This window comes from Trichomycterus rosablanca, chromosome 4 (assembly GCF_030014385.1).
Source record: "Trichomycterus rosablanca isolate fTriRos1 chromosome 4, fTriRos1.hap1, whole genome shotgun sequence".
In the NCBI taxonomy this organism is placed as follows: domain Eukaryota; kingdom Metazoa; phylum Chordata; class Actinopteri; order Siluriformes; family Trichomycteridae; genus Trichomycterus; species Trichomycterus rosablanca.
The window spans coordinates 4,699,582-4,723,177 of record NC_085991.1 but is presented as its reverse complement, the minus strand read 5'-3'; the positions used below and the strand labels follow the sequence as shown (position 1 = coordinate 4,723,177).

Here is a 23,596-nt window from a genome sequence, read left to right as displayed (position 1 = left end):
AGTTATTACGCTATAAATATTACACCCGTGACGTCACCAGCCCCCCCATTAACGTCCAAATTGCACCAAAAGCACCTCATTCGTTTGTGCTGCGTTTGTGCTGGTTTGTGCTGCTAAAAGAAATATTTGTGCTGGTTTAATTTTAAAGTTATAAAGCTATAAATATTACACCTGTGACATCACCAGCCCCCCATTAACGTCCAAATTGCATCAAAAGCATCTCATTCGTTTGTGCTGCGTTTGTGCTGGTTTGTGCTACTAAAAGAAATATTTGTGCTGGTTTAATTTTAAAGTTATAAAGCTATAAATATTACACCTGTGACATCACCAGCCCCCCATTAACGTCCAAATTGCACCAAAAGCACCTCATTCGTTTGTGCTGCGTTTGTGCTGGTTTGTGCTACTAAAAGAAATATTTGTGCTGGTTTAATTTTAAAGTTATAAAGCTATAAATATTACACCTGTGACATCACCAGCCCCCCATTAACGTCCAAATTGCACCAAAACCCTTTAATTCGTTTGTGCTACGTTTGTGCTGGTTTGTGCTGCTAAAAGAAATATTTGTGCTGGTTTAATTTTAAAGTTATTACGCTATAAATATTACACCTGTGACATCACCAGCCCCCCATTAACGTCCAAATTGCACCAAAAGCACCTCATTCGTTTGTGCTGCGTTTGTGCTGGTTTGTGCTGCTAAAAGAAATATTTGTGCTGGTTTAATTTTAAAGTTATAAAGCTATAAATATTACACCTGTGACATCACCAGCCCCCCATTAACGTCCAAATTGCATCAAAAGCACCTCATTCGTTTGTGCTGCGTTTGTGCTGGTTTGTGCTGCTAAAAGAAATATTTGTGCTGGTTTAATTCTCGAGTTATAGGCTAAATAATATGTAAAGTGATGACACTTCAATAATTCACCACCATCAATAATTTTAATGTCAAAACTTATGTGATAAACCTATTCTCTCTATGTGACTTCTTTATGAGGGGAATCTTTATTTTAAGCCATGTTTCCATGTGGACCCCAGTCCGAGATGCAGAAAAGGGGTGGGGACCTGTTGACTGTAAGCAGTCATTTTCAGACAGCAGTTCTTCCCAACCCCCAAAATTTCTTTTCCAGGTAAAAATATAACTAAAATAACAGTAACATAACCTATTTTCAAGATTTTAGACTTTGTCACTTAATGAAAAGTCTCTAGTAGACTCAACATCAGTGATAAAATACAGAAAATATTATATGAAAAATGCAATGTATGTTTGATTTGTCATGCAGTTTAATGGGGATCAGCAAATTGTTTGCTGTGGGAAATTTATCAAGTTTTCATGGTCATTGCTTGGGGCAATGTATTCCCATATGTGTATCACTGTAATGACACTAGAAAGAAGTAATATCCTTAGATCATTAACATTGTTAGCAAAAATTTACTGCAGCATCCACTTACAAAACACAAAAATATATAACCCTCACCATATAACGTCATATTAGTCATTCAGGTTATACTTATTTATCCATCTGTCTCCCTGTGCAACTTGCTGTCAGTTCTGTTAGGTCTTCACACATCTTCATAGATTACACATTTATACTTTCCACCATGCTGCCCTGCATATTTATTGTATTAAGATGCACTGTCTTGTCTAATAACACTGCACTCATTCATTTTGTACTTTACTTTGTACCCTTTCACTAGATAGCATGCTGCACCAAAACCCTGGCAGAATGTCATTCTGCTCCACTATACACCACATTACCACATTATGAATACCTACATTTTAATTATGCTCACTGGCCAGTAAATTGGGCTTCAACAATCCAAGGCATGATAAAAAAAATTTTTTTATGCAACCTTTATTTAATAAAAAAAAAAAAAAAAAAAAAAAAAAAAGAACATTGTCCCAGCAACAAAAAGTTCATTGTCACGTTTGAGGGTCTGAGCATACTTTTCTTTTGTCCTCTCCTCAGGCGACTGTTGACAAAAAAGGAAAGTGTTTTTATAACACAAACACATAATTCTCATTTCAAGGTAATTTATTGCTTCTAATAAAACCCTGTAATAGTCCTGTGAGAATTTAAATCATATTAATGACATTTAAAACAAGACTGGACAGTTCTGTGAAAAATATAAAACAAACATATGCTGTACATATATATTAATAGACACGTGGAACAAAAAAAAACCTGAAAATGATTGCATCAAAAATAACTGATGTTCTTTTACATAGATGCCGAAGCTGCCAATTTGTAACAAGGATGATGTCATAAAACTCATCCAAGCTGCTAGGGATACAATTGTCAGAGCACAGTGTATTGCCCACCCCTCTGAAAAGGTGTGGACAGAACTTAGTGAACAGCTTGGTGGAAAAATGACTCCTAAAAGCTTGTACACATTCGTCAAGATGGATCGACACAACATTTGGCAAAGCCTAGGTATACAAGTAAATGAGGACAGTGACAGCTCTGATTCTGATAAACATTCCACACAAAAGACAAATAACATCAACTTTGAACTTACCATCCCCTTTCAAGAGTGGACTGACATCTGGCAAGAAGAAGCAGTCTACAAGAACAAAGCTGCACAGTCAAATGAAAGAACTTACACCATCTTGAAACATGGCACATGGTCTAATGTCCTAAATGAAAAGATCTGGAACATGACCAAATTAGCCTGCACACTTAGATTTAAAAGAGCAAAAGTGTACCCACAGAGTGCATCTAAGTGCATTGACATCGCTGGCCACTGTACTGAGTGCAATGCAAAATTGTGCATTTCCAGTGAAAGTCTACCAGAGGTGAGCACACCAGCAGTGCTAAAATGCAGAATAGATAACATTGATGAAAGTCTTCATACTGGGAAGGCAAAACGCATGCTATCTGGAGAGAAAAGACTGCAGGTCTCTAAAGAACTCTGGGAGGGTAAAAAACTGCCACATGTGTGGCGAGCCGCAGAGGCTTACAAAATAATGGCACTCGGTGACCCAGAGCCTAGCCACCTACCAAGCCTGAATACATTAAGAAAAGCAAAACAAGAGAGAGGGGATAAGGAGTTAGGACACAAAGACCCCATCCTTTCCCTTCATCTGATAAAATACAGTGTGCCTCATAGGGGCAGTATTCATGACATAGGCCTTGACAAATTTTTTTGCCATTATTGGACCCCCTCTCAACTACTAGTCTACAAAACATTAGTAAAGACTCAAGGTTCAAGTGTAAGTTTTGATGCTACAGGTACAGTAGTCAAAAGGCTCACTAGACCAACAGAAACATCAGGACATATATTTTTGTATCAAGGAGTTCTGTCCTCACATGGAGATACTTCTGTTCATATCCCAGTGGTGCAAATGCTGTCTGAGCGGCATGACATTAATGCCATATCAAACTGGCTCTCTGAATGGCTAAGAGCAGGAGCATCTGTACCAAAAGAAGTTGTTTCTGATTTCTCCCTTGCATTGCTGGGTGGTCTTGTTAAGGCCTTTACTCCTTACTCTGATTTGAAGACCTATATAAATGAGTGTTTTGGTGTACTAAACAGCTGGAAGTCAACAAAACTGCCTCCTTGCTTCATCAGAGTAGATGTTGCACACTGCATAAAGATGATTAGTCAATGGGAATGTCTCCATAAGAAAGCAAGGCGGGTTAAAGATTTTTATCTAAGAGCCATGGCACAGCTTCTTCAGTCTGTGACAATCCAGGATGCAAGGCAGCTCATACACTCTATTGCAATTGTTGCACTGAGTGAGTCTGAGGGTAATGACAAAAAGGGCATGCCTGTCATCTCAGAGATTTGCAAAACAAATCTGAAAAAAAGAATTGCTGATGGATACGATCCACTCACATGCACTGATGACAGTCTGGACACAGTGAAGACTCAGGAGCCTGTGACAGAATGTACCACTGATGTTAAGAAGTGGGTGATTGACATCTGCGAGGAAAGCAAGATTCTGGCTGTTCACGACGGTGATCGGGATAATTTACATTTTCTTCCAGAATTTATTCCCCATCTAATAAGACTAGGTTCTTATCTACCTCTCTGGACAGGTGTAATGGTTCCACTTTTCAAAAGTGACAGCATCACAGCAAGCTCTGCCCATGCTGAAGCTGAATTCAAAAATTTGAAGTACGGCCTCTTCAAACATGAAAGTTTGCCAATTCGAGTAGACCGCTTCATCACTCGACACCTTGGGTTCATTGAAGGGACCATGAGACTTTCTTCAGCAGCCACATCTGCAAATAATGAGAAAACAATATCAAAGTCAAATGAATGTGGACATCCTGCAAACATGAAAGATCAGTTGATTCAGGAGAACAAACAAATACAGCAGTCTACAGAAGACTTAATGGAACAGGAGTCTCCGATTGAAAATTGGAGAGGCCTTGGTCTGCCATTGAAAAAGAGAAAATCATCATACCTTGTACACTGTCCAGAGTGGCTACATGTTGATTCATCTCTTAAAAAACAAAGAACCCAAATTGGTGTTTTAAAAAATGGCAATTACTCTGCAAAACAGCCCATTAAAGTAGACAAAACACTTGTGAGCGTGATCAATACCTGTGCCTTTGACTCCTTCTGCCAGTGTCTCTGCTGTGCCTTCTGTGACAGTGAAAATTTTAGCTCCTATGTAACTGAACAGCAAGACAATGTTGAATTGTTCAATTTGGTTAAGACCACAACCATAAGAGGAGTACAACAGGGTGTGTACAAACAGAGGGCAAAATTGTTGTTAGACATATTTAACTCTGTTCAACTTAAGTCAGGTGTGGAGCAGGTAAATGCAGAATGCAACATCGCTCACTTTATCACCTCAACAATGAAGCATACGCCAAGTGTCACAAGCAAAAGTCAGTGCTCCTCTCCATACTGCAGCCGTAGTTTGGTACGCTCAAGAGAAATTCCTCTGATTCCAGTCAATGTCGATATTTTAAATACAGAAGGAATGAGAGGGCTTCAGGCTGCACTTGAAGCAGGTCTGAGGCTGGAGCCATCAAAATGTCTTCAGCCACTGAAGTCTCCTGAAAAGTGTCCAGACAGTTTAAAAACAGAACATCCATCAGCACTGAAATTTATGTGCAATGGTTTGGTCACGCACAGTTATGCAAGTGGTCCAGCACTGTACATTGAAACAGCAGCAGAATGCAGTTTCCCACTAAGTGAATTCCCCATCAACATTAGTCTGAGCAAAGACTCGTTCACACTCAGAGGCATTGTGGCATTTCTCCCAGGGCCAAAAGACACTCTTGGACACTATGTGGCCTACTGCAGGAGGTCATACTTTGTCTGGGAGCGATATGATGACTTTTGTAATCGCGTCATGACAGCCCCTGAAAACACAAAAATTCAACCACATGTTGTATTTTATACAAAGGACTGATAGTCTTTACTTTTATGGCTGGATGCCATAAAAAAAATGATCAGTCATCAATTGTGAACTAGATTGTTTAACCTACAATGTTTCTATTTTGTATCACATGTTTACGTTCTGTCTTTAACAATTTTGTAATTAATTAATTGTAACTGTTTTTACATTCATACTAAACATAACCCACTTCTTGATATTCTGTGTCTTGCATTTCAATTAGTATTGCATTCATCATTGGTGAGTGACATCTACTGAATACACTACCTGTCAAAAGTTGACACACACCTACTGACGCCACTGGACCAATATTTGTAGAATTAAACCAGCACAAATATTTCTTTTAGCAGCACAAACCAGCACAAACGCAGCACAAACGAATGAGATGCTTTTGATGCAATTTGGACGTTAATGGGGGGCTGGTGATGTCACAGGTGTAATATTTATAGCTTTATAACTTTAAAATTAAACCAGCACAAATGTTTCTTTTAGCAGCACAAACCAGCACAAACGCAGCACAAACGAATGAGATGCTTTTGATGCAATTTGGACGTTAATGGGGGGCTGGTGATGTCACAGGTGTAATATTTATAGCTTTATAACTTTAAAATTAAACCAGCACAAATGTTTCTTTTAGCAGCACAAACCAGCACAAACGCAGCACAAACGAATGAGGTGCTTTTGATGCAATTTGGACGTTAATGGGGGGCTGGTGATGTCACAGGTGTAATATTTATAGCTTTATAACTTTAAAATTAAACCAGCACAAATATTTCTTTTAGCAGCACAAACCAGCACAAACGCAGCACAAACGAATGAGGTGCTTTTGGTGCAATTTGGACGTTAATGGGGGGGCTGGTGACGTCACGGGTGTAATATTTATAGCGTAATAACTTGAGAATTAAAAAAGCACAAATGTTTCTTTTAGCAGCACAAACCAGCACAAACGAAGCACAAACGAATGAGATGCTTTTGGTGCAATTTGGGCTCTGATGGGGGGCTGAGTGACGTCACGGGTAATAAAATATAATACTTAATTTCTCTAAAACGGTGCCAGCACAAACGATGATTCCTACGGCACAAACCAGCACAAACGCAGCACAAACGAATAATAATATTTATATTCCATTTCTGACCACATGGGGGGCCAGCTTCACGGAGGCTCCTTGATGCCACTTAAATCTAGCAGAAGCATAAATCAATCTCCATACTGAAACTTTCTCTTGGATCTAATTAATATTGTTTCATTCTTCTTTTATTTCTAACAGATGAGTAAGTTTTTGAATACTTTTCTTTGCACATACAGAAATAGGGGCAATTTTATGGAAATTATAGTGTGAATTATACATAAGTAAAGTGCAAACAAATCTTACGTACTTTGCGCACTTTACGCAAATTCACGAAACTTCCCTGATACGTAGGTCAGCTTCGTGAATTGGAGCATGCGTAGAGAGGCTCTCATTCTGTCTGCGCATGCGTAGTGAGGCTCTCATTCTGTCTGCGCATGCGTGGTGAGGCTCGCATTCCCTGTTTGTGTTTTGATGAATAAGTGCTCCTTTCTTTTGACTTTGTGCTTAAAAATGTAAACAGAATAGCATCAATTTTTTATTTTAAATGAACAAGGACACATATTCAGTCACTATTAAAACTGTACATATTTATTCACCCAGCAAACACAACTACGAGCTGCTTGGTGGTGATAGATACTTTACCTATACGGAGGGAAATTACGCCATAATGGCGTATTTTGCGAGAAAGCAAAGCACCCGGAAACTGAACTACAATATTAGTATGATGACGAGTGCTAATAAAAACAGAAATCACTGCAATTACACTGCACAAACAGTTATGGTGTATTTGTGTTTTAGTCAGTATCTCATCTGTGAACTAGTTTGGCTAGGTATTGACACCTTCACATGGCTGTTCTAACCTTATTACTAGGGATGGGCGGATCGATCCAAATATTGATAGTATCAATACTTCAGTTTGCTTTTTCTCTGCTATATTAGGTACGTTTCTCCCGTTTCATAAGAAAGTAGAAACCATGTTCATACAGAACGCCGCTCCTCTCACATCTTACATGCTCACCTTACTGCTCCTGCTCTGCTGTGTTTTGTTGTGGTACAGTCACGTGACTAAGAGCACTGAGAGAACAAACACATGTAGCAGTAAGAGAGAGAAAGAGAATGGCAGAGAGAGGAGCTGTGTGGGGATAATTTCAGAAAAGTGAAATAGATGAATGATGTATTGTTATTATATTTACATTTACATTTACCGCTGCTCCGTGTAGAGTGTGCTGACTCATTGCATCTCTGTGTGGTTCTCCAGCTGCACCACAGCACACAAGAAGGCAATACAGAGGGTCATCAACACTGCCCAGAAAATCATTGGGCACCTTCTCCCATCACTAAAAGAACTCTACAACAACCGCTGTCTCAGGAGGGCACACAAAATTAAAAAAGACTGTACACACCCAGGATACCGATGTTTGAACTGATGCAGACGTTACAGGCAAATCAAAACAAGGACTAATAGACTGAGACAGTTTTTATCATCATTAGTTATTCAACGGGTCTTGTGCAACTTCATTTCACTTTAATCGGACATGTGCAATAGCTTCTTTTCCTGCTTCTGTTTTGTTTGAGTGCTGTTTAATATTTATATTTGTATATAGTAGTATTATTGTTTGCCGTTGTTGGTTTTCTTGCACCGAGGGGGGGTTGTATTTCAATTTCGTTGTGCAAGTGTACAAGTACAATGACAATAAAGGATTCGTATTCGTATATTTGGCATTTAGCAGACACCTTTATCCAAAGCGACTTACTTTACAGTATACAGTCTGAGCAATTGAGGGTTAAGGGCCTTGCTCAAAGGCCCAACAGCAGCAACCTGGCAGTAGTGGGGCTTGAACTAGCGACCTTTTGGTTATTAGTCCAGTGCCTTAACCACTAGGCTACGGGCTGCCCCAATTATATAATTGATTCTGAGCAAAAACTAGACTTAGTTCATTATAGTAATACATGTTGTACTCATAAATTATGACACACTGCTCTCCCCTACATGAAAGTAAACAAAATGCTTTTATAAGTATCGGTATTTGTGTCAGATCGATACTAAATTCTGCAGTATCGCACACCACCACTGGCAATAACAGTCACAGAGGAAGCAGAACAGCTGTTTTGACTCCGCCCTGATCGCCACACATAACCCTCCTCGCTTTCCGTAGCTTAAAGCTTCGTTGTTAAAGCGGAAACGCTTTCAGCTTTATTTTCTGTGTTTTTGTGCGTTCTTAAGAAATAAATTCACGATGTCTGGCGTTTCTAACATTAACGCCATGAAGAAAGTGGTCCAGCAACTGCGATTTGAGGCCAATATTAACAGAGTGAAGGTAAAACTAGTTAACTGTTGATACAGGTTTGCTTGGATGCTACATGGTAACTGTGCTAGCTTCATTAGGGCGTGGACCTGCCCGCATTAGACTAATGCTACTTTAATGTGATTTAAATGTATTTTAATACAATGGTCTTCATAAACATCATTGTTATGTCTAATATCGTGTAATAAGGGTTGTTTATAATATTTTGGTTAGAAGCTGAGTCGAAATTGTAGGTAACGGTAATGTAGCATCACTGCGGCTAATTAGCTTAGCTTAGCTTAGCTTTAGGATAGATGTGTACAATTGGCTGCTAAAATAATTTATTAAAATCTTAAACTTAGTAGAAATATAATTATGTGCATCTAATTACTTTGATGTGAGTAATAGTTTACTACAATTCCCTGAAGTAATTCGTACTTGTATTTGTTTTCTGTATGTTTTTAGCTTGTGACTCGCTCACGAATCGGTTTATTGAATCAGTTCGTTAAGATGAGCCGATTCTAGATTCGGTTCAATGTTAGGGTTTAAAGACCATGGTTAAAATTACACCGAAATGCTAGAATCAAACATTATATCAGAATCCCTAGGCACTATTTGAATTATGCTGATGTTGCCTAACATGTTGCTTTGTCTTGAACATCTTTATTAATACGTATTGCTTGTATGTGTATTTCAGGTGTCTCAGGCAGCAGCAGAGCTTCAGCAGTTCTGCATGCAGAATGCACTGCAGGATCCATTGCTCACCGGTGTGTCCTCAGGAACCAATCCATTTAGAACACAAAAACTCTGTTCCTTTGTCTGATGCTTCCTGCTACTGGTAAGCCATGTTATGCTATGTGTATTGGTGCATCCCTAGTTTATTACAGCTTTGTTTTCACTGATTTGAAACATTCTTTATTAAAGTGTGTATATACAAGGACACCTGGGTGGTATAGCAGTCCAGTACACTAGCCCACCTTTGTTGTGGTATGAAGCTGTGCACTTGACTTGCATGTGTATTTAACTGGCACAATTTGGGGGAGGGGGGGGGGGGGGTCAACGTGTGTACCATGGGTTCACCTGGTCAAGCATACCTGAACAGCACACACTACCATGTTGTTACCTTGTTGGTGTCTTTGCAGCTACATAATAGTGAATCTGTGTAAAGAAATCTAACAAGGTATTCTGAGCAGCATATTAGCCACAGTCAGCAATTTTATACCCACAAATGCATATAAATACTAGATGTAACTTACATGTTCATATTAGACATGCTTAAATGCACCTTCTTTTTTTTTTTTCTTTTTTTACAGGTTTTTTTTTTTTTTCCGTTCCTGTGACGTTTATGATTGAGAAGAAGACAAACCACTGCCAATAACAACTGTGCAGAGTTGTTCCAATAGAACCAAAACCTTGTTATTGTTGCCATAGACATCTGAATTAAAATAACACTGGATTCAGGTGCATTTAACCTGGGTCAGGCATTAACTTTTAATACAACTTTTACCATTAATATTGCCTTGTTTGTGCAAACACATGAATTTGTCTTTGGTGACTGTATGAAGACCTCAATCTTGCCTTAAGTAGCTACCAATGTTCTTAGTATTGATTCTGTTGGTGCAAAAATACTTTTACATTTCATGTGTGCGAAGCAGTGGAAGAAGTGTAATTTATTGTGCCTTTGTTTTATAAATGGTGTGCTTTTCTATCTTGTCAGCCTTAGGCCTTTTGTACCAAATAAACCATGAATTTGTACACAACGCAGTTCTTTTCTCTTTTCTTGATTCCTTTTGTTGAGATAGCAAGGTTAAGACAGTTTCATTAAATTCATATTTCCAGCATTGTCATTGGCTATAGTCTGGGGGTGGGGTGATCCACCTTGACCCTGGCCAATATAAAGCTATGGTAAAACATGGAAATAAAATGAAACATAATTGTCATTATAAAATCACAGAAATCTGTTATTCACAAAAGTATTCAGACTCTTTGTTGAGCATCATGTTTAATTATCCTTGAGATGTGTCTAGCACTAAGATGCGTTTGAGTGGATCGGACGTAGCATGGAAAGGTGCACATCTGCATCTATAATGATATAAAATTCTTTATGCGTCTATAAGGAATTTTGTTCCTGTAGAAACATTAAGGTGGTTGCAGCCAGCCTTGTTTACAATAAAATTTCTATACTGAACCTTACCACTAGTCAATCGAGCCAGATTGTGGAGTTAGCTAAATCTGTTAACCATTAATTACTATTATTATTATCACAAAAATGATGTACATGTTAAAAAACTGCTCTTTAAATAAATGTTTTTATTTATCTTTATTTCCTTTGTTTAAAGTCATGTTTAATAAACCAAATGCCCTCAGTATGACAGTGACATCTAAAAGTGGCAATTACTTTTTATTTCCAATATTTAAAATCCAAAAATTGTAGTTATGTAATTAAAAAAAAAGACAGCTGCTTAAATAGAAGATTTCTTGCTAAATATTAAGTACAATATTATGTTAAAACAGTTCAATTTTTTACGGACTTCCTCAAATACTTTACTGTCTCTTTAATATTATTATCCGAGGTGGTCTTAACCAGGTGGGCCATCCTCCTAAACCCATCCAAAAGTCCAGCACCAGTCAGTCCTGAGCACGGCTGAACAAACCAGTTCCTGTCGTTGCAGAGCATCCTCAGGTTGAACCTCTCCGTGAGCTCGGTGGCTGTCAGGGCTCCGTTCCTGTCCTGTTTGTTGGCCAGGATCACCAGAGGAAGGTTCCTGAGGTGCTCGTTTTTAAGTGCATGTTCAAGTTCCCTCTTGGCCTCGTCCAGACGTGTACCGTCGGCACAGTCTACAACGAACAGGAGTCCAGCCGTGTCTTGGTAGAAATTCCTCCAGTACGTCCTCATCTTTTCCTGTCCTCCTACGTCCCACACGGTCAGAGTGATCTTCTTTCTATTCTGCTTAGCTTCCATCATCTCCACGTTGAAGCCGATGGTCGGGACTGTGTGGAAACGCTCGTTGTATTTCAGTTTGAAGAGGAGTGTGGATTTACCTGCTCCGTCAAGGCCGAAGAGTAGAATGCGAGCATCGGGGAGCTTGGATCCTTTCAGCCCCATTATCTCTGTCCCAAACACAAAGATCAGGTTTCAGCGGCTGATCTGTTTACACGAAGGGTTGCTTTGAGGCAATTGCTGACTTATTATGGCCTTGTCTGCTTATCTAGTTTCATGTTCAGGAAACGGGCAAAGTATGGCCACACCTCACAAAGTAAGAGTTTATTACTGCTATAATTCCTACACCTATCAATCCACTATTTAAGCGTTACTGAACAGTCTGTGCTCCAAAAATGTTTTGAAAAGTACAAATGGTTGACACTGGTGTTGTACCTTTAAAGCTGAGATATCCAACCTTATACATAAAAAGCTGGTGTGGCTGCAGGCATTCACACAAACCAATTATGAGCTACACCTGACTGCATTTACATTTTAATTAGTTGGTCTTGGTCTTTAAACAACTGACCAGTTTTATTAGGTAAAGCTTCTGAGTTCTTGGAATAAAAACAAATTTGCAGTGCTCTTTATCATACAATCAAGGAATCACATCCTGTCATGCTCTGTGGAATGTACATTATATGGCCAAAAGTATGTAGACACCAGACCATGAGTTTGTTGAAAATCCTATTTTAAAACTTTAGGCATTGATATGGATTCCCTCCACATTTCTAGACAGGCTTTTTACAAGATTTTGGGGTGTGACTTGGAATATACAGTATGTGGTGACATTAAATCAAAATGTAGTAAGCAATGACGTCTCACTTTACATGATCACGTTCAATTTACAGCCTTCAATCTTCAGCCTTGATTCCTGTGTCCTTATCTCCTTCCCTGGTGTCCTAGCAAGAAGGACTATGAAAAAGACAAAAACAAAAAAAAACAAAGGACGACATTAAAGAAATATGATCCGCCTGGTATGGCTGTTGTATCCATGGGAAAACTTTCACCTTGTGTCATCTTATAGCATCACGAGTTTTGCATAACAGTCATTTACAGCCGTTTATATCTTTGACTGATCTCCAAAAAAACCTAACAACTGCAGCCAACTGGCATTTTTACAGTATTCTGTTGAAATACACTCCACATTGTGTATATACATAGCAGTACAGTGCTTGCACCAAACATTTATATTAAAAATCCTCTGGTTTCTGAAAAAAGAATGTATACATTTCATTTAACAAAAACACATGTACACATTTTGTATTAACAGTTTTTACTTCAGTGTAGAAATTTAAGTAAACATCTTCGCCGTTTATCTCAGAAATATTTGGATTGGGATACAGCACGTGTTGTATGGATGTAGTGAAGTACTGCGTTTACAGCAAGGATGAAACAAATATTAAAACAGTTAAAGTTACAATTGAAATTACAATAAAAAAATAACAGTTACAATTAAATCAATAAAACATCTAAAGAAGATTGTATAAATTGCAATTAAAAAACACATCTTAAAACATTGACTATTAGTTTTAGTGGAAGCAGCAAATCTTGGGTTCATAGTTTCAGACCTGTCTTTTGTTTCCCAGTCATTTGCATGTTAACACTTTTTAATACTTCCAATAAAAGTTCCCTGGTCAATATCCATTGTTCTTACTATTGAAAAAGAGTCGAAAATATATAAATGCTACAATAAAACACAATTGTTGAGAGAATGTTATCAAAGTAAATGTATCACATAGCCAGGCTGACTTGGTTAAATTCCTTCTGCTACTCATCTTACAGAAATGCCCCACAGAGTCATAATCTTTAATGCTCACAAATAAAAACATGGCAGGTCCAGTGGTTAGCATCTTATAAAACACATCTTTACCAAAAGTATTAAGTTCAAGGTGTATACATTTAATTTTGTAAAATAAAGTAAGGACCACCACAAAAAAGACCTACAAAGAATCCAGACCTCATATAGAACATCAGGTGTGAACCAGGACATTTCATCCAAAGGGGTGAAAAGAGCAGCAAATCAAAATAGAGAAGCAACTCCATATTAATGCATATTAATGTCCAACAAGTTCATGGTCAAGTGTTCACTAGTTTTCCCCCTTCTGCATGTTTTGAGAGGTAGGAGAACCTAAAGAAAGTAGTCCAAACACTAGAACATGTATTACTCAGTGACTATAGCAAGTATTGATCCCAGGGTCCAAAATTGTTGCTTATTAAAATTCTAGACAGTAAAAAATAAAGAAAGACAAAAAGAAAAAAGGAATTAATATCCTATTATTTCAGTTGAATTCACCTCATCATCAAATGTCCATTCTGAATACATTTTGCAGGTGAAACTTCTTGATGAGTCTATTCTTTTGGTCAACGTAGACTCACAAATGATAGTAGTCCACAACCAATAGCACAACTGCTTTGCTGTGTTGACCTCTGAAGAAACAATCTTCTCTATCCAGAAAGAAAGAAAGAAAGAAGCACAAACATCAGCAGTGTGCAGCTGAGGACTCGTCTGACACCGAAGCTACATCCATGTTTAAAAACAGGATTTCAGGATCTTAGTCTTAGGATCTTTCCTTTCAAAGATGTTCTGGTGGATGCCAGGCCGACTTATACATAGCCGTTCACACAGCTGTTCATTTCCTTTAAGTGAAAACAAAGCTGTTTGCTTTAATCTTCTCATGTTCTTCCTCTGTTCTCCTCTGGCTTCATCCAAACTCCTCCGGCCAGGTCCTCTACAAAAATAAGAGCTGTGCAGTTGCAGCTGCTCCTCATGCTGCCTTTCTTGCCTAATTGGCACTGGTTTTTCTTCTTTCTGATGCTTGTCCATCTTTTCAGTCTTGAAATCAGACATAACAACGTTCCTTCAAGTGGAACAGCAGAGGTCGCTGTAAATGACCCATTTAACTCCTTATAAACTGGTTCGGAAGATCCTATATAAAGCATTTGAGCTTCAGTAGAGGACTTTGGACCACACTGACCCATCACTGTACTCCACAACAAGCTAGGCTTAAGAGTTTTAGAAGAACACAGTGGCATTGAGGCTGGAGAGCTGAGAGAGTGGGAGTGTGTCTCCATTTTATACGAGTCCCCTCTAATAACTGGTTTATCGGTGGTGTCAAAGGGTGTCAGTTCCAGTAACAATGTGGATGACATCAATGCCAGAGGACTTCGTGATCTACAGTAACAGGGGGGGAGTCAGTGCTATTCGAGGCTCAGATATTTGGACGTTCTCAAAATAGCATCTGCATTGTAAACTCATCTGACACTCGAGTCATGATGGAATGGATGTCATTTTTGGACTGCCAAGAATGCAGATATGAATCAACACCAAAGCCCATTGGCTTATATTCATCCATATATTTTTACCATCTGGGTCAACAACCACATTTTACATGGGGGCAATTTAGAGTATAGCCAGTCCACCTTCTGCATGTTTTTGGGAGTATTTAAAGTAAACTTGTGCAAGCACTAGAACATACGTAACTACTCGGACAGTAAGTGTGTTCCAAGGCTCAAAACCAGGTCGTCAAGACTCAAGTTGTTTTGTGGCATCTACTCTGCCAGTTGGTGCCTCCCCTTTCACTACTAAGAGTTCCTTAAAAGATGAATGTAACCCCTCTGTTACTGAAAATTGCTCATGCAATACTTGTCAACTCTTGTTTGTTGTTTATCAACACCAGTAATTTGTGGATCAGATTAATTGAATTTCTTCATAATCATCATAAAAACTTAATTCTTTGTAAGGTCTATCAGTATGGTAAAGACTGTCTATAAAATTAGTACTCTGAAAGTCTCTGCATACATAATCTGTCTGTAAATCTTTTTTTTAAATGTATAATGTAGTCATAATGGAGCTATGGATTTTTGCAAACAGATCTAAATCTCCTAGATTTTGGGTCTAGAACTTTGCTTTCTGTGACTCTGGAATCAGAACAAAATGCTTTCTGAAGATGATTAAACTAATTAAAGTTAAATGAAACATTTATATACATAATTTAATAGTGCTTACTTGGTTTAGTACTTACTTTTAAGTGCGTTTGACAAAACAGTGTAACTTTCCTGGTGAAAGTAGGTAAATTTCAGATGGTGTGGAGCTGAGCTGCCCTAAATTAGAAGCTATCTGAACATGTCGGACATTGTCCAGACTCAAATATGCTCCACATCACCGCAAGTTTCACTGCAATTTTTTTATCCATGTGGTTAAATATTAGTGTAATGCACCTCTTATATGGTGACAAATACTGATTAATATTAGTATTTATTCATTTATTTCCACGTCTGACCAGTGCATCTTCCTAGTCTGGGTCACGGTGGGTTTAGTTTTCCCTGAATCAATGGACTAAATGCAGTAAGACACCCAGTAAGACACTCTGCAGCCATTCAGTTCAAAATAAACATGTATATACAAAAACAATAAATATAGTTTTGTACTATTTTAAATTGTGGTAAGTTTTTGAAGTTTCTGGCCATTGAAACAAACTGATTGAAATTATTAAATTAATAAATTTAAACTGGATATGCAGTGTGATCTTTTATTTAATGACCAGTCTTAATAAACCACACACAAAAGTTAGTACAAGCAGCATCAGAGTAAATACATACTGGTCTATCAGATTGTTCAGGCAGAATTAGGTGAAGGAACAAGGCATCGCAATTACTTGCTCAGTGGCACTTAATATTGCTTCTTCCGATAAATATTGGTTGGGCAAAGAAAGAGAATAACAGTCCAAAACATTGTCCATTTGGCACACTTGTAAAAATAATTATTAATAAAAAAAGCACATATTTATATTTGTACAAGTACTGTAGTGCCGATATGATGACAAAAGCACCTCAGTCTCCATTCTTAGCATTTTTAAACTTCACGACCATGACGGTGATGTTATCAGGGCAGCCTCTGTAGAAAGACTGCAAAACAATGCTCTTGGCACCGAAATGAGGCTCGTCAAGTCGCTCGCGAACGAAGCGCACGGCTTCCTCGTTGCTGAAGGCGTCCCACAATCCATCCGAGGCCAGGATCATGAACTCGGGCTGCAGTTTGTCCAGGTTGAAGGTGAGTACATCTGGGTCAGACACCACTACGTTGAGGTTCTTTAGAGGGTAGTCACCCAATGAGCGTGACATAGCCAGGATACCCTGCACCCGCCACGAACCGTTGAAGCTGATGAAGCCACCTGGAAACAGAGGAAACACAACATTCATTGATTAGGGTCAAGGTGGGTCTAAACCCTGTTATGGAACACCAGCCCATTTTATGCCATCACAAATTAACTCATTCACACTTAGAAGCAATTTGGAGAAGCCAATTTACATATGGAATAATGGCCTAGCAGGTAGGTTTGATTCCATTTTTTTCACATCCCAAAAAACACATCAAGTGGCTGTTTAGCCACTCTAAAGTATGAGTAGGTGGAAAAACTAAGTGAAGTGTGATTTCCTGCAAAGGACTGGCACCTTGTCCATGGTGTAGCCTTTCTTGGCACCAGAGGTTCCCAGGATGGGGTCCTGACCCTTAATGACACACTGACCCTTAACAGATGAAGATGAACAAATACATACATATATAAACCTACTGCTTTATTTTTAGTAGGTGAAAAAATCTGGATGGAAAGCTCAGATAGTTACCAGAGATGAGTTTTGAATCCAAATACCAAAGTAACAGCACAGTTCACCTGTTTTTCTGAACCAACAACAGCCCCAGGTACTACAGTAGCTTAGTCACCAAGTCTTGACCTATATCTTACTTTATAAGAATGTGTTTACCATTATAAATGCTCAGATGAGGTTGGTACTGAATCGTCTTCTTGCTTACCTGCCCGTTTGATCCTCTTGCGTTCCTTCAGCTGGTAGGGCTTGTGGTCATGAGACAAGGCCACAGCGTTACCGTCTTTATCGCACAGCACACCACGGGAGTCACCAACATTTGCCACTGTCAACTCATGGTCAGTCAGCAAGGCCACCAAACATGTAGTACCTACAGTGGGAGGAAAATAGTTTAATCAATGCCTCTTCTGAAGTGATCTGGAAGGTTTGACACTTTTAATTTTAATTAATTTTGTGGTTGACCCTATGTGCTTAGAAAAGACAATACTGCTTAGTGTGACACCCCATCTCTGGCAGGGGACTGGTGACTGCAGGCGCGTCTGAGGGAGTGCATAATAATCTGCAGGTTGGGGGTCTGCAGTTATGGTGTCCTGTCCAGTACAGACAAAGAGAAAAGCTACTGTGACTTAAACTGCAGATGATTATAATCCTGGTGATGAGGTGAATGTATCCCAACACACAGTACATTAAATGTTTGTGTATATGGGGCAGGCCAGTCAAAGTGCCCTTGCCAACTCCTGACCACCTCCGAAAGCACCTACTGTGCACACAGGAATCAGAAATGGACATCGGAGTAATAGAATGGTCTGAGAAATCTGGTTTTCTTCAAGATCATGTGGATGGCCGGGCATGTGTGCATCGTTTGTGGAAAAGATGGTACCAGGATGCACCATAGGATGATCCACCTAGCAACGCACAGATGTTGAAGGACCTGTCGGTAATGCAGTCAATGAGCTCACCTGCTTCTTCATGTGAAGCAGAAAACTTCTCCACCATGTCTCGATCTACAGCCTGGATACTCTGCTCTAGGATGGAGGCGTACGAATGCTGGCTGTCCTTCCTCTCACGCTCAAATGCCTGTAGGTGCTGCCTCAGAGAGTCCGGGAGGTGAGCTTTTACATAGTCAGCAGCCGCCTGCAGAGAGAAGCCATTGTAAATGTTTAATATATATTCATTGTGTAAAGGTGATTATAGGATCACATGTACTGGGTTTCAAGAAAGATGGACATCAAATCAAAATTGCAATCCCACCAAAACATAAAGTTGTGGTTGGCCCACACTGGGCCACCTAATACTAATAGAGTATCATTTACATTAAACAGCCAATATGAGAATTGTTGCTGACCATGGTAGTGTTATGATAATGTATAATGTTACAAAGCACAAGCCATCTTAAACTGTCCATGAACATGACAATAAGTTCTTTAATGGCCTCCCTAGGCATCAGATCTAAATCCAAAAGTGCACCATTGCGTTCTGGTAGGATGGAAAATTTGCAGCATTTTTCTAATGCCTTGTAGAATCCATGCCAAAAGGCATCAAGGCTGTTCTGAGACCAAAGTGATGTTCTTATTAAAGTGGTCAGTGCTTGTGTCAATTGATAGCTGATTCACATTCATTGTATGTCAGCTGATTCAACACGTCTTTAATAATTGGGGTCAGACATCTCATCCAGCACATGCTCATACTTCACTACTACTCATACTTGCTCCCATGGATCCAGAATGAAATAACTTTTCCTTTTTTTTCCCTTCAGAATATTTTTAACATCGGCCCTCGGAAAGGCCTGTCATGTCATATCTCACGTAGCTTTGTTTTCCGTTCTCAGTGCAGCCAACTGGAGTCTTCACATGCAAGCAGATCAAGTCTATTTCTGGACATTAATACTGAGATTAAGGCCGGAAAGTGGATTTATTTTAATATCCAGTACTAAAACCAAACAGAGTATCGAAATAAAATCTCTAAATCTCACAGGCAGCGGGAATGCAGTGGGGAAAAGTACACAGACTCCTTACAGTTTATAAAAGATTTGTTTAATGAATTCGTAAAGAAGTGGTTTAATGAGTTTAGTGTGTAGATACTCCAGTAGCCTTTACAACCCAAAACACCTATGGGATAAACTGGACTTTTTAGCCATACCTTCTTATACAACAACAAATTCCCACAAACACACTCCAAAATCTTGTGAAAAGCCTTCTTAGAGGAGTAGAGGCTATTAAAATTACAAATGATTAGTATCAGGAAGGTTGATTTACTTTACGCATTACTTGGTAAAGACTAGATTGGGTGGAAAGCAGTAAGGCAAGATTTAACAAACATAAAATGTGGTATATGAAAGAATTACTCAAATTTAGTATTTTTATTTAATATGTTAAGTTATTAATAGAATTGTGCAGTAAAATGTGCAGTAAAGCCCAGTACAGCACTCGGTTGAATCATATTTAGAATGGAATGAACAAACAAAAGCTGAGCATCTGTTATAATCTCTAGAGGATCTGGGGTTCGGCAGTCTGGGGACAGATGGGCTCCAGACTGGGGGAGGGAAAGTGTGACTAAAATTTAACTTCAAACCATTGAAAAACTAATAAGATCAATGTTTAAATAGCTGTTTGCTACAATTAAATACTATAGTTGTTGTTTTGTTTTAAAACTTAGTCGTGTCCAATTTCCCCGACTGCTTTGTCAACCTCTGTCTCAAGCATTAGATCCATACCGGTCATGAAGGACTGCAGACTAGCACAAGCCCCCATCTCACATGTGTAAAGCCATCAGGAGTTATTCACCAACAATCTCTCATGTTTATTTACTATGATGCTACTTTAATGTGTTTGAGTTTAGGTTATTTCCTATAATGGTAGTTCATGTTTGAGTTGCATTGATGTGCTATAATACTAGTTTTTGTGTGTTTGACTGTCATTTGTGTACTATAATGCTGGTTCGTGTATGCTTAAGCTTAGTTTAAGCTTACTATTGTGCTTAGTTATGAATGTTTAAGCTTTGTTTATTTACCATAATGCAGTAATCAGATACCAAGTGCCCTGCTATGGGTTTGGGAAATCCTATACAATACCCACTTAAGATCCACATAAACATGTGATGGAGGCCAGCTGTAGAAACAGGTGTTTGTAGCTTTTCGAATGAAAGATTAATAAGGTATATAGTTAGTGGATGGATTATTAATAGTATTAAATTGCTGGGATTTAAATCAAAACAGCACCCTCACTTTTGGCGACATACACCCATGAGGTATCAGATTCCCATTTAATGTTTGGTAATTCTTGTTGTTTATGACGGGGCAGTCTGGTGTCAGTAATGTCTGAGTCAGAGCAAACAAGCAAATTCTCAAAGGCTCATCTGTGCAGCAAACAGTGGCTCTGTGATAGATTTAAGTCTGAAATGTCCTGAGATTTTAGTGAGATTAATGCAGACAACCTAAAATGGCCCATTCTAAACTAATGGTGTGTGAATTTAACATGTTCTATATTGGTTATGACATGTCTATGTCAAAAGCCAAACATCCTGAGCACTGAGTTCATGAGGAACTTCAGTGGCCTGCACAGAGCCCTGACCTCAGCTCCAATAAACGTCTTTGGGATGAACCGTAAGGTCAATTGCCAGGCCTCAAGGATGCTCTTTTAGATCAATGGCCACAGATGACCATAGTCACATTTCAAAATCTTGTGGAAGGTATTCCTAGAAGAAAGATGTCCAACAAGCTGATGTACTTATCCAAATAATTTACATCTGAATGGCTGATGTTTTGGTGCAGCCTAATCAAAGTCTAACATAAACTCAGTACAGATCTCTTCTTCTTCCTCGGCCTTTGTCCCGTTCGTTTGCGGGGTCGGCTCTCGGCGGATCATGATCCGCATTGATTTGGCACAATTTTTACGCTGGCTGCCCTTCCTGACACAACCCTCCCTATTTTATCCAGGCCTGGGACCGGCACTACAATACACTGGTTTGTGCATCTAGATGCCAGGCCTCTTTGTTCAACATTAGTGACCTCAAGGATGCTCTTTTGGATCAATGACCACAGATGACCATAGTCACATTTCAAAATCTTCTGGAAGGTATTCCTAGAAGAAAGATGTCCAACAAGCTGATGTACTTAGCCAAATATAGGAGAAAGTAAGTGCCTCTCTGAGTTCAAATGGTCTGATAGCTCTCATCAGCACCAAAACCTGATGCAGTTCATTAACACTCGAGTTTTACTGACCTCACCGCCGTGTCCATCAAAGATGGCAAATATGGACGGATGGCTCCTGTTGGTGAGGTCGGTGAGCACCTCGAAGCGGTCTTCCATGTGGTCCCGGCGGCCCTGAATGGAGTACACGGCCACATTTTGGTCCTTAAAGCCCCATGTTTTGGAGAACTCGCCATCTTTCACCTGCAGGCCTTCGCCGATCGGGTCCTGCATCATCATCATCTCGGCCACTTTGCCCTTCACCATGTTGACAGCGTCCCGGCTGGACCTGACGATGGTCTTCACCTCGTCCGTGTGGAAGAAGTAGCTCCATAACGCCAAGCTGATGCAGAGCAGGAACAAGGTCTCCGGTCGGAGCAAGAAGTAACGCATGATGCGACCCAGCAGAGACAGCAGCGTCATCGCGTCTCCTACCATCACACTGCTGACTGTTCACTCATCACCCACAGCTTTAAATCACTCCATTATACACAAAACGCCCAACAACTCCATAAACCTAAAAGTTATTCTTCTGTCCTCAAAAACATAGACGAGCCCGACAGATATGAGGCGCAAAAAAGCGCTCCGGACGGGTTACAGGCGCCGCTGTTTGTTCCACGGCGTGTTGATGATGCCGGAGCTGCGAGAGCACAATGAGAAAAACCTACAGGGTGTAGTCAGCTGAGAAAGCTGTGCACAGAGGAGACACATTCTTCCTACACAAAGAAACACTGAGGAACAATGTACCTCATTCACCACCGCCTATTACAAAAGAAATGAAGCAGCCTGGGAGGGTGAGGAGTATGTGTGGTGCAGCCAACCTCCAAAGTCTCTGATATGGAAAGCCAAAGGGTTCAAAGGTGCAAGACTTGAATATGTAAGTATTAAGTCTTCACTATTTGTTCATTACAGTCGACCCTGGACTTACGAACTTAACTGGTTCCAAAGGGCTGTTCTTAAGTCGTATGTTCGTTAGTTCAACCTATTTTTTCCCCCATAAGAAATAATGTAAATAGAATTAATCCGTGCCAGACCTCCCAAACCCCCCTTACCTAACCTCTCTAATGTCTTAAATGCTCTTTTTTTTTTATAAATAAAAGTATATTTCCCTTAAATCTTAAATTATAGAATAGACATTCCTTTCTGTTGAACTATGATACAGACTCTGTGCTTGACTGTAAAACAAGACATTTATTTTTCATTTTAGTATCTCTTGCTAAGAAATGTATTTTACTTTTATGGTCAGTTCCTCAAGTTCCATCTGTTAGTTTCTGGCTAAACCAGGTTACAACAGTGCTTCCACTGGAGCAACTGACATATAACTTGCATCAGAAAACACACAGATTCTGGCAGATATGGCAACTGTTGATGTCCTATCTTGAATTGTCTTAAACTGCTAATCTTATTCATCCATTCTATTATTTTGTAGTTTGGTTTTGTTCTTTAGTTTTTTTGCTGTGTCATGTATATTGGTCATTATTAACCTGTATGTCCAAAGATAACTGTACTTGAGAACCTGACTTTATGTGCAAAAAAAAAAGAAAGAAAAAAAAGAATAGACATTCCTGTAATAAACAATAAAAAACACCGCTCAGGTGGCGCAGCGATAAAAAGCACACGCTGCAACCAGAGCTGGATTTCAAATACATGGTATGGAATCCACCTCTGCCTTACCAGCTTGAGGCTGAGTATATTTTTGTACATTTACATTTTCAGCATTTAGCAGACGCCTTTGTCCAAAGCGACTTTACAGTTACAGTATACACTCTGAGCAATTGAGGGTTAAGGGCCTTGCTCAAGGGCACAACAGCAGCAACCTGGCAGTGGTGGGGCTTGAACCAGCGACCCTCTAATCACTGGTCTTAACCACTAGGCTACAGCTGGCCCTGAGTGGCCTGTTGTTCAGTTGGGGGGCGGGACAATAAGACGGATGTGGGTCTCTCTGTCAGAATGGTGCAATTACGACCTCTGCTGGCTGATTATACAGGCACCCACACAGAGATGAGGAAGGAGTGCTCTTAGGGTGTGTCTCTCCGCATGCAATGCTAGGTGGCACAACACTCACCAATGTGTGGGATGGCAAGATGCATACAGCTTGCTGCTCATATGTCGGAGGGGATG

The 23,596-nt window shown here is 39.5% G+C and overlaps 3 protein-coding genes across 3 annotated transcripts; 1 reads left to right on the top strand and 2 right to left on the bottom strand.

Annotated features, from left to right (window-relative positions):
• Positions 1–8,571: 8,571 nt before the first annotated feature.
• On the top strand, positions 8,572–10,465 carry gng5 (guanine nucleotide binding protein (G protein), gamma 5). The gene is made up of 3 exons (XM_062992965.1): positions 8,572–8,738; positions 9,403–9,543; positions 10,019–10,465. Exons 1-2 carry the CDS (start codon positions 8,658–8,660, stop codon positions 9,526–9,528), a joined length of 207 nt encoding a protein of 68 aa, XP_062849035.1. The 5' UTR covers positions 8,572–8,657; the 3' UTR covers positions 9,529–9,543; positions 10,019–10,465.
• Positions 10,466–11,085: 620 nt separating this feature from the next.
• Positions 11,086–11,879, bottom strand: arl14 (ADP-ribosylation factor-like 14). The gene has a single exon (XM_062993832.1). The coding sequence runs from the start codon at positions 11,809–11,811 to the stop codon at positions 11,221–11,223; it is 591 nt and encodes a 196-aa protein (XP_062849902.1). The 5' UTR covers positions 11,812–11,879; the 3' UTR covers positions 11,086–11,220.
• Positions 11,880–16,203: 4,324 nt separating this feature from the next.
• Positions 16,204–21,913, bottom strand: ppm1la (protein phosphatase, Mg2+/Mn2+ dependent, 1La). The gene is made up of 4 exons (XM_062993831.1): positions 21,509–21,913; positions 18,249–18,423; positions 17,498–17,659; positions 16,204–16,859 (listed from the first exon to the last, which is right to left on the bottom strand). Exons 1-4 carry the CDS (start codon positions 21,911–21,913, stop codon positions 16,519–16,521), a joined length of 1,083 nt encoding a protein of 360 aa, XP_062849901.1. The 3' UTR covers positions 16,204–16,518.
• Positions 21,914–23,596: the final 1,683 nt, after the last annotated feature.

Excerpts from the sequence above, each read along its gene's own strand:
- gng5 (XM_062992965.1), top strand. The coding sequence starts at position 8,658 with ATGTCTGGCGTTTCTAACATTAACGCCATGAAGAAAGTGGTCCAGCAA. Across the intron at positions 8,739-9,402 it reads CCAATATTAACAGAGTGAAG|GTGTCTCAGGCAGCAGCAGA; the intron begins GTAAAACTAGTT and ends TGTGTATTTCAG.
- arl14 (XM_062993832.1), bottom strand. The coding sequence starts at position 11,811 with ATGGGGCTGAAAGGATCCAAGCTCCCCGATGCTCGCATTCTACTCTTC.
- ppm1la (XM_062993831.1), bottom strand. The coding sequence starts at position 21,913 with ATGGTAGGAGACGCGATGACGCTGCTGTCTCTGCTGGGTCGCATCATG. Across the intron at positions 18,424-21,508 it reads TTGATGGACACGGCGGTGAG|GCGGCTGCTGACTATGTAAA; the intron begins GTCAGTAAAACT and ends TTCTCTCTGCAG. Across the intron at positions 17,660-18,248 it reads TGCTTCACATGAAGAAGCAG|GTACTACATGTTTGGTGGCC; the intron begins GTGAGCTCATTG and ends CTCCCACTGTAG.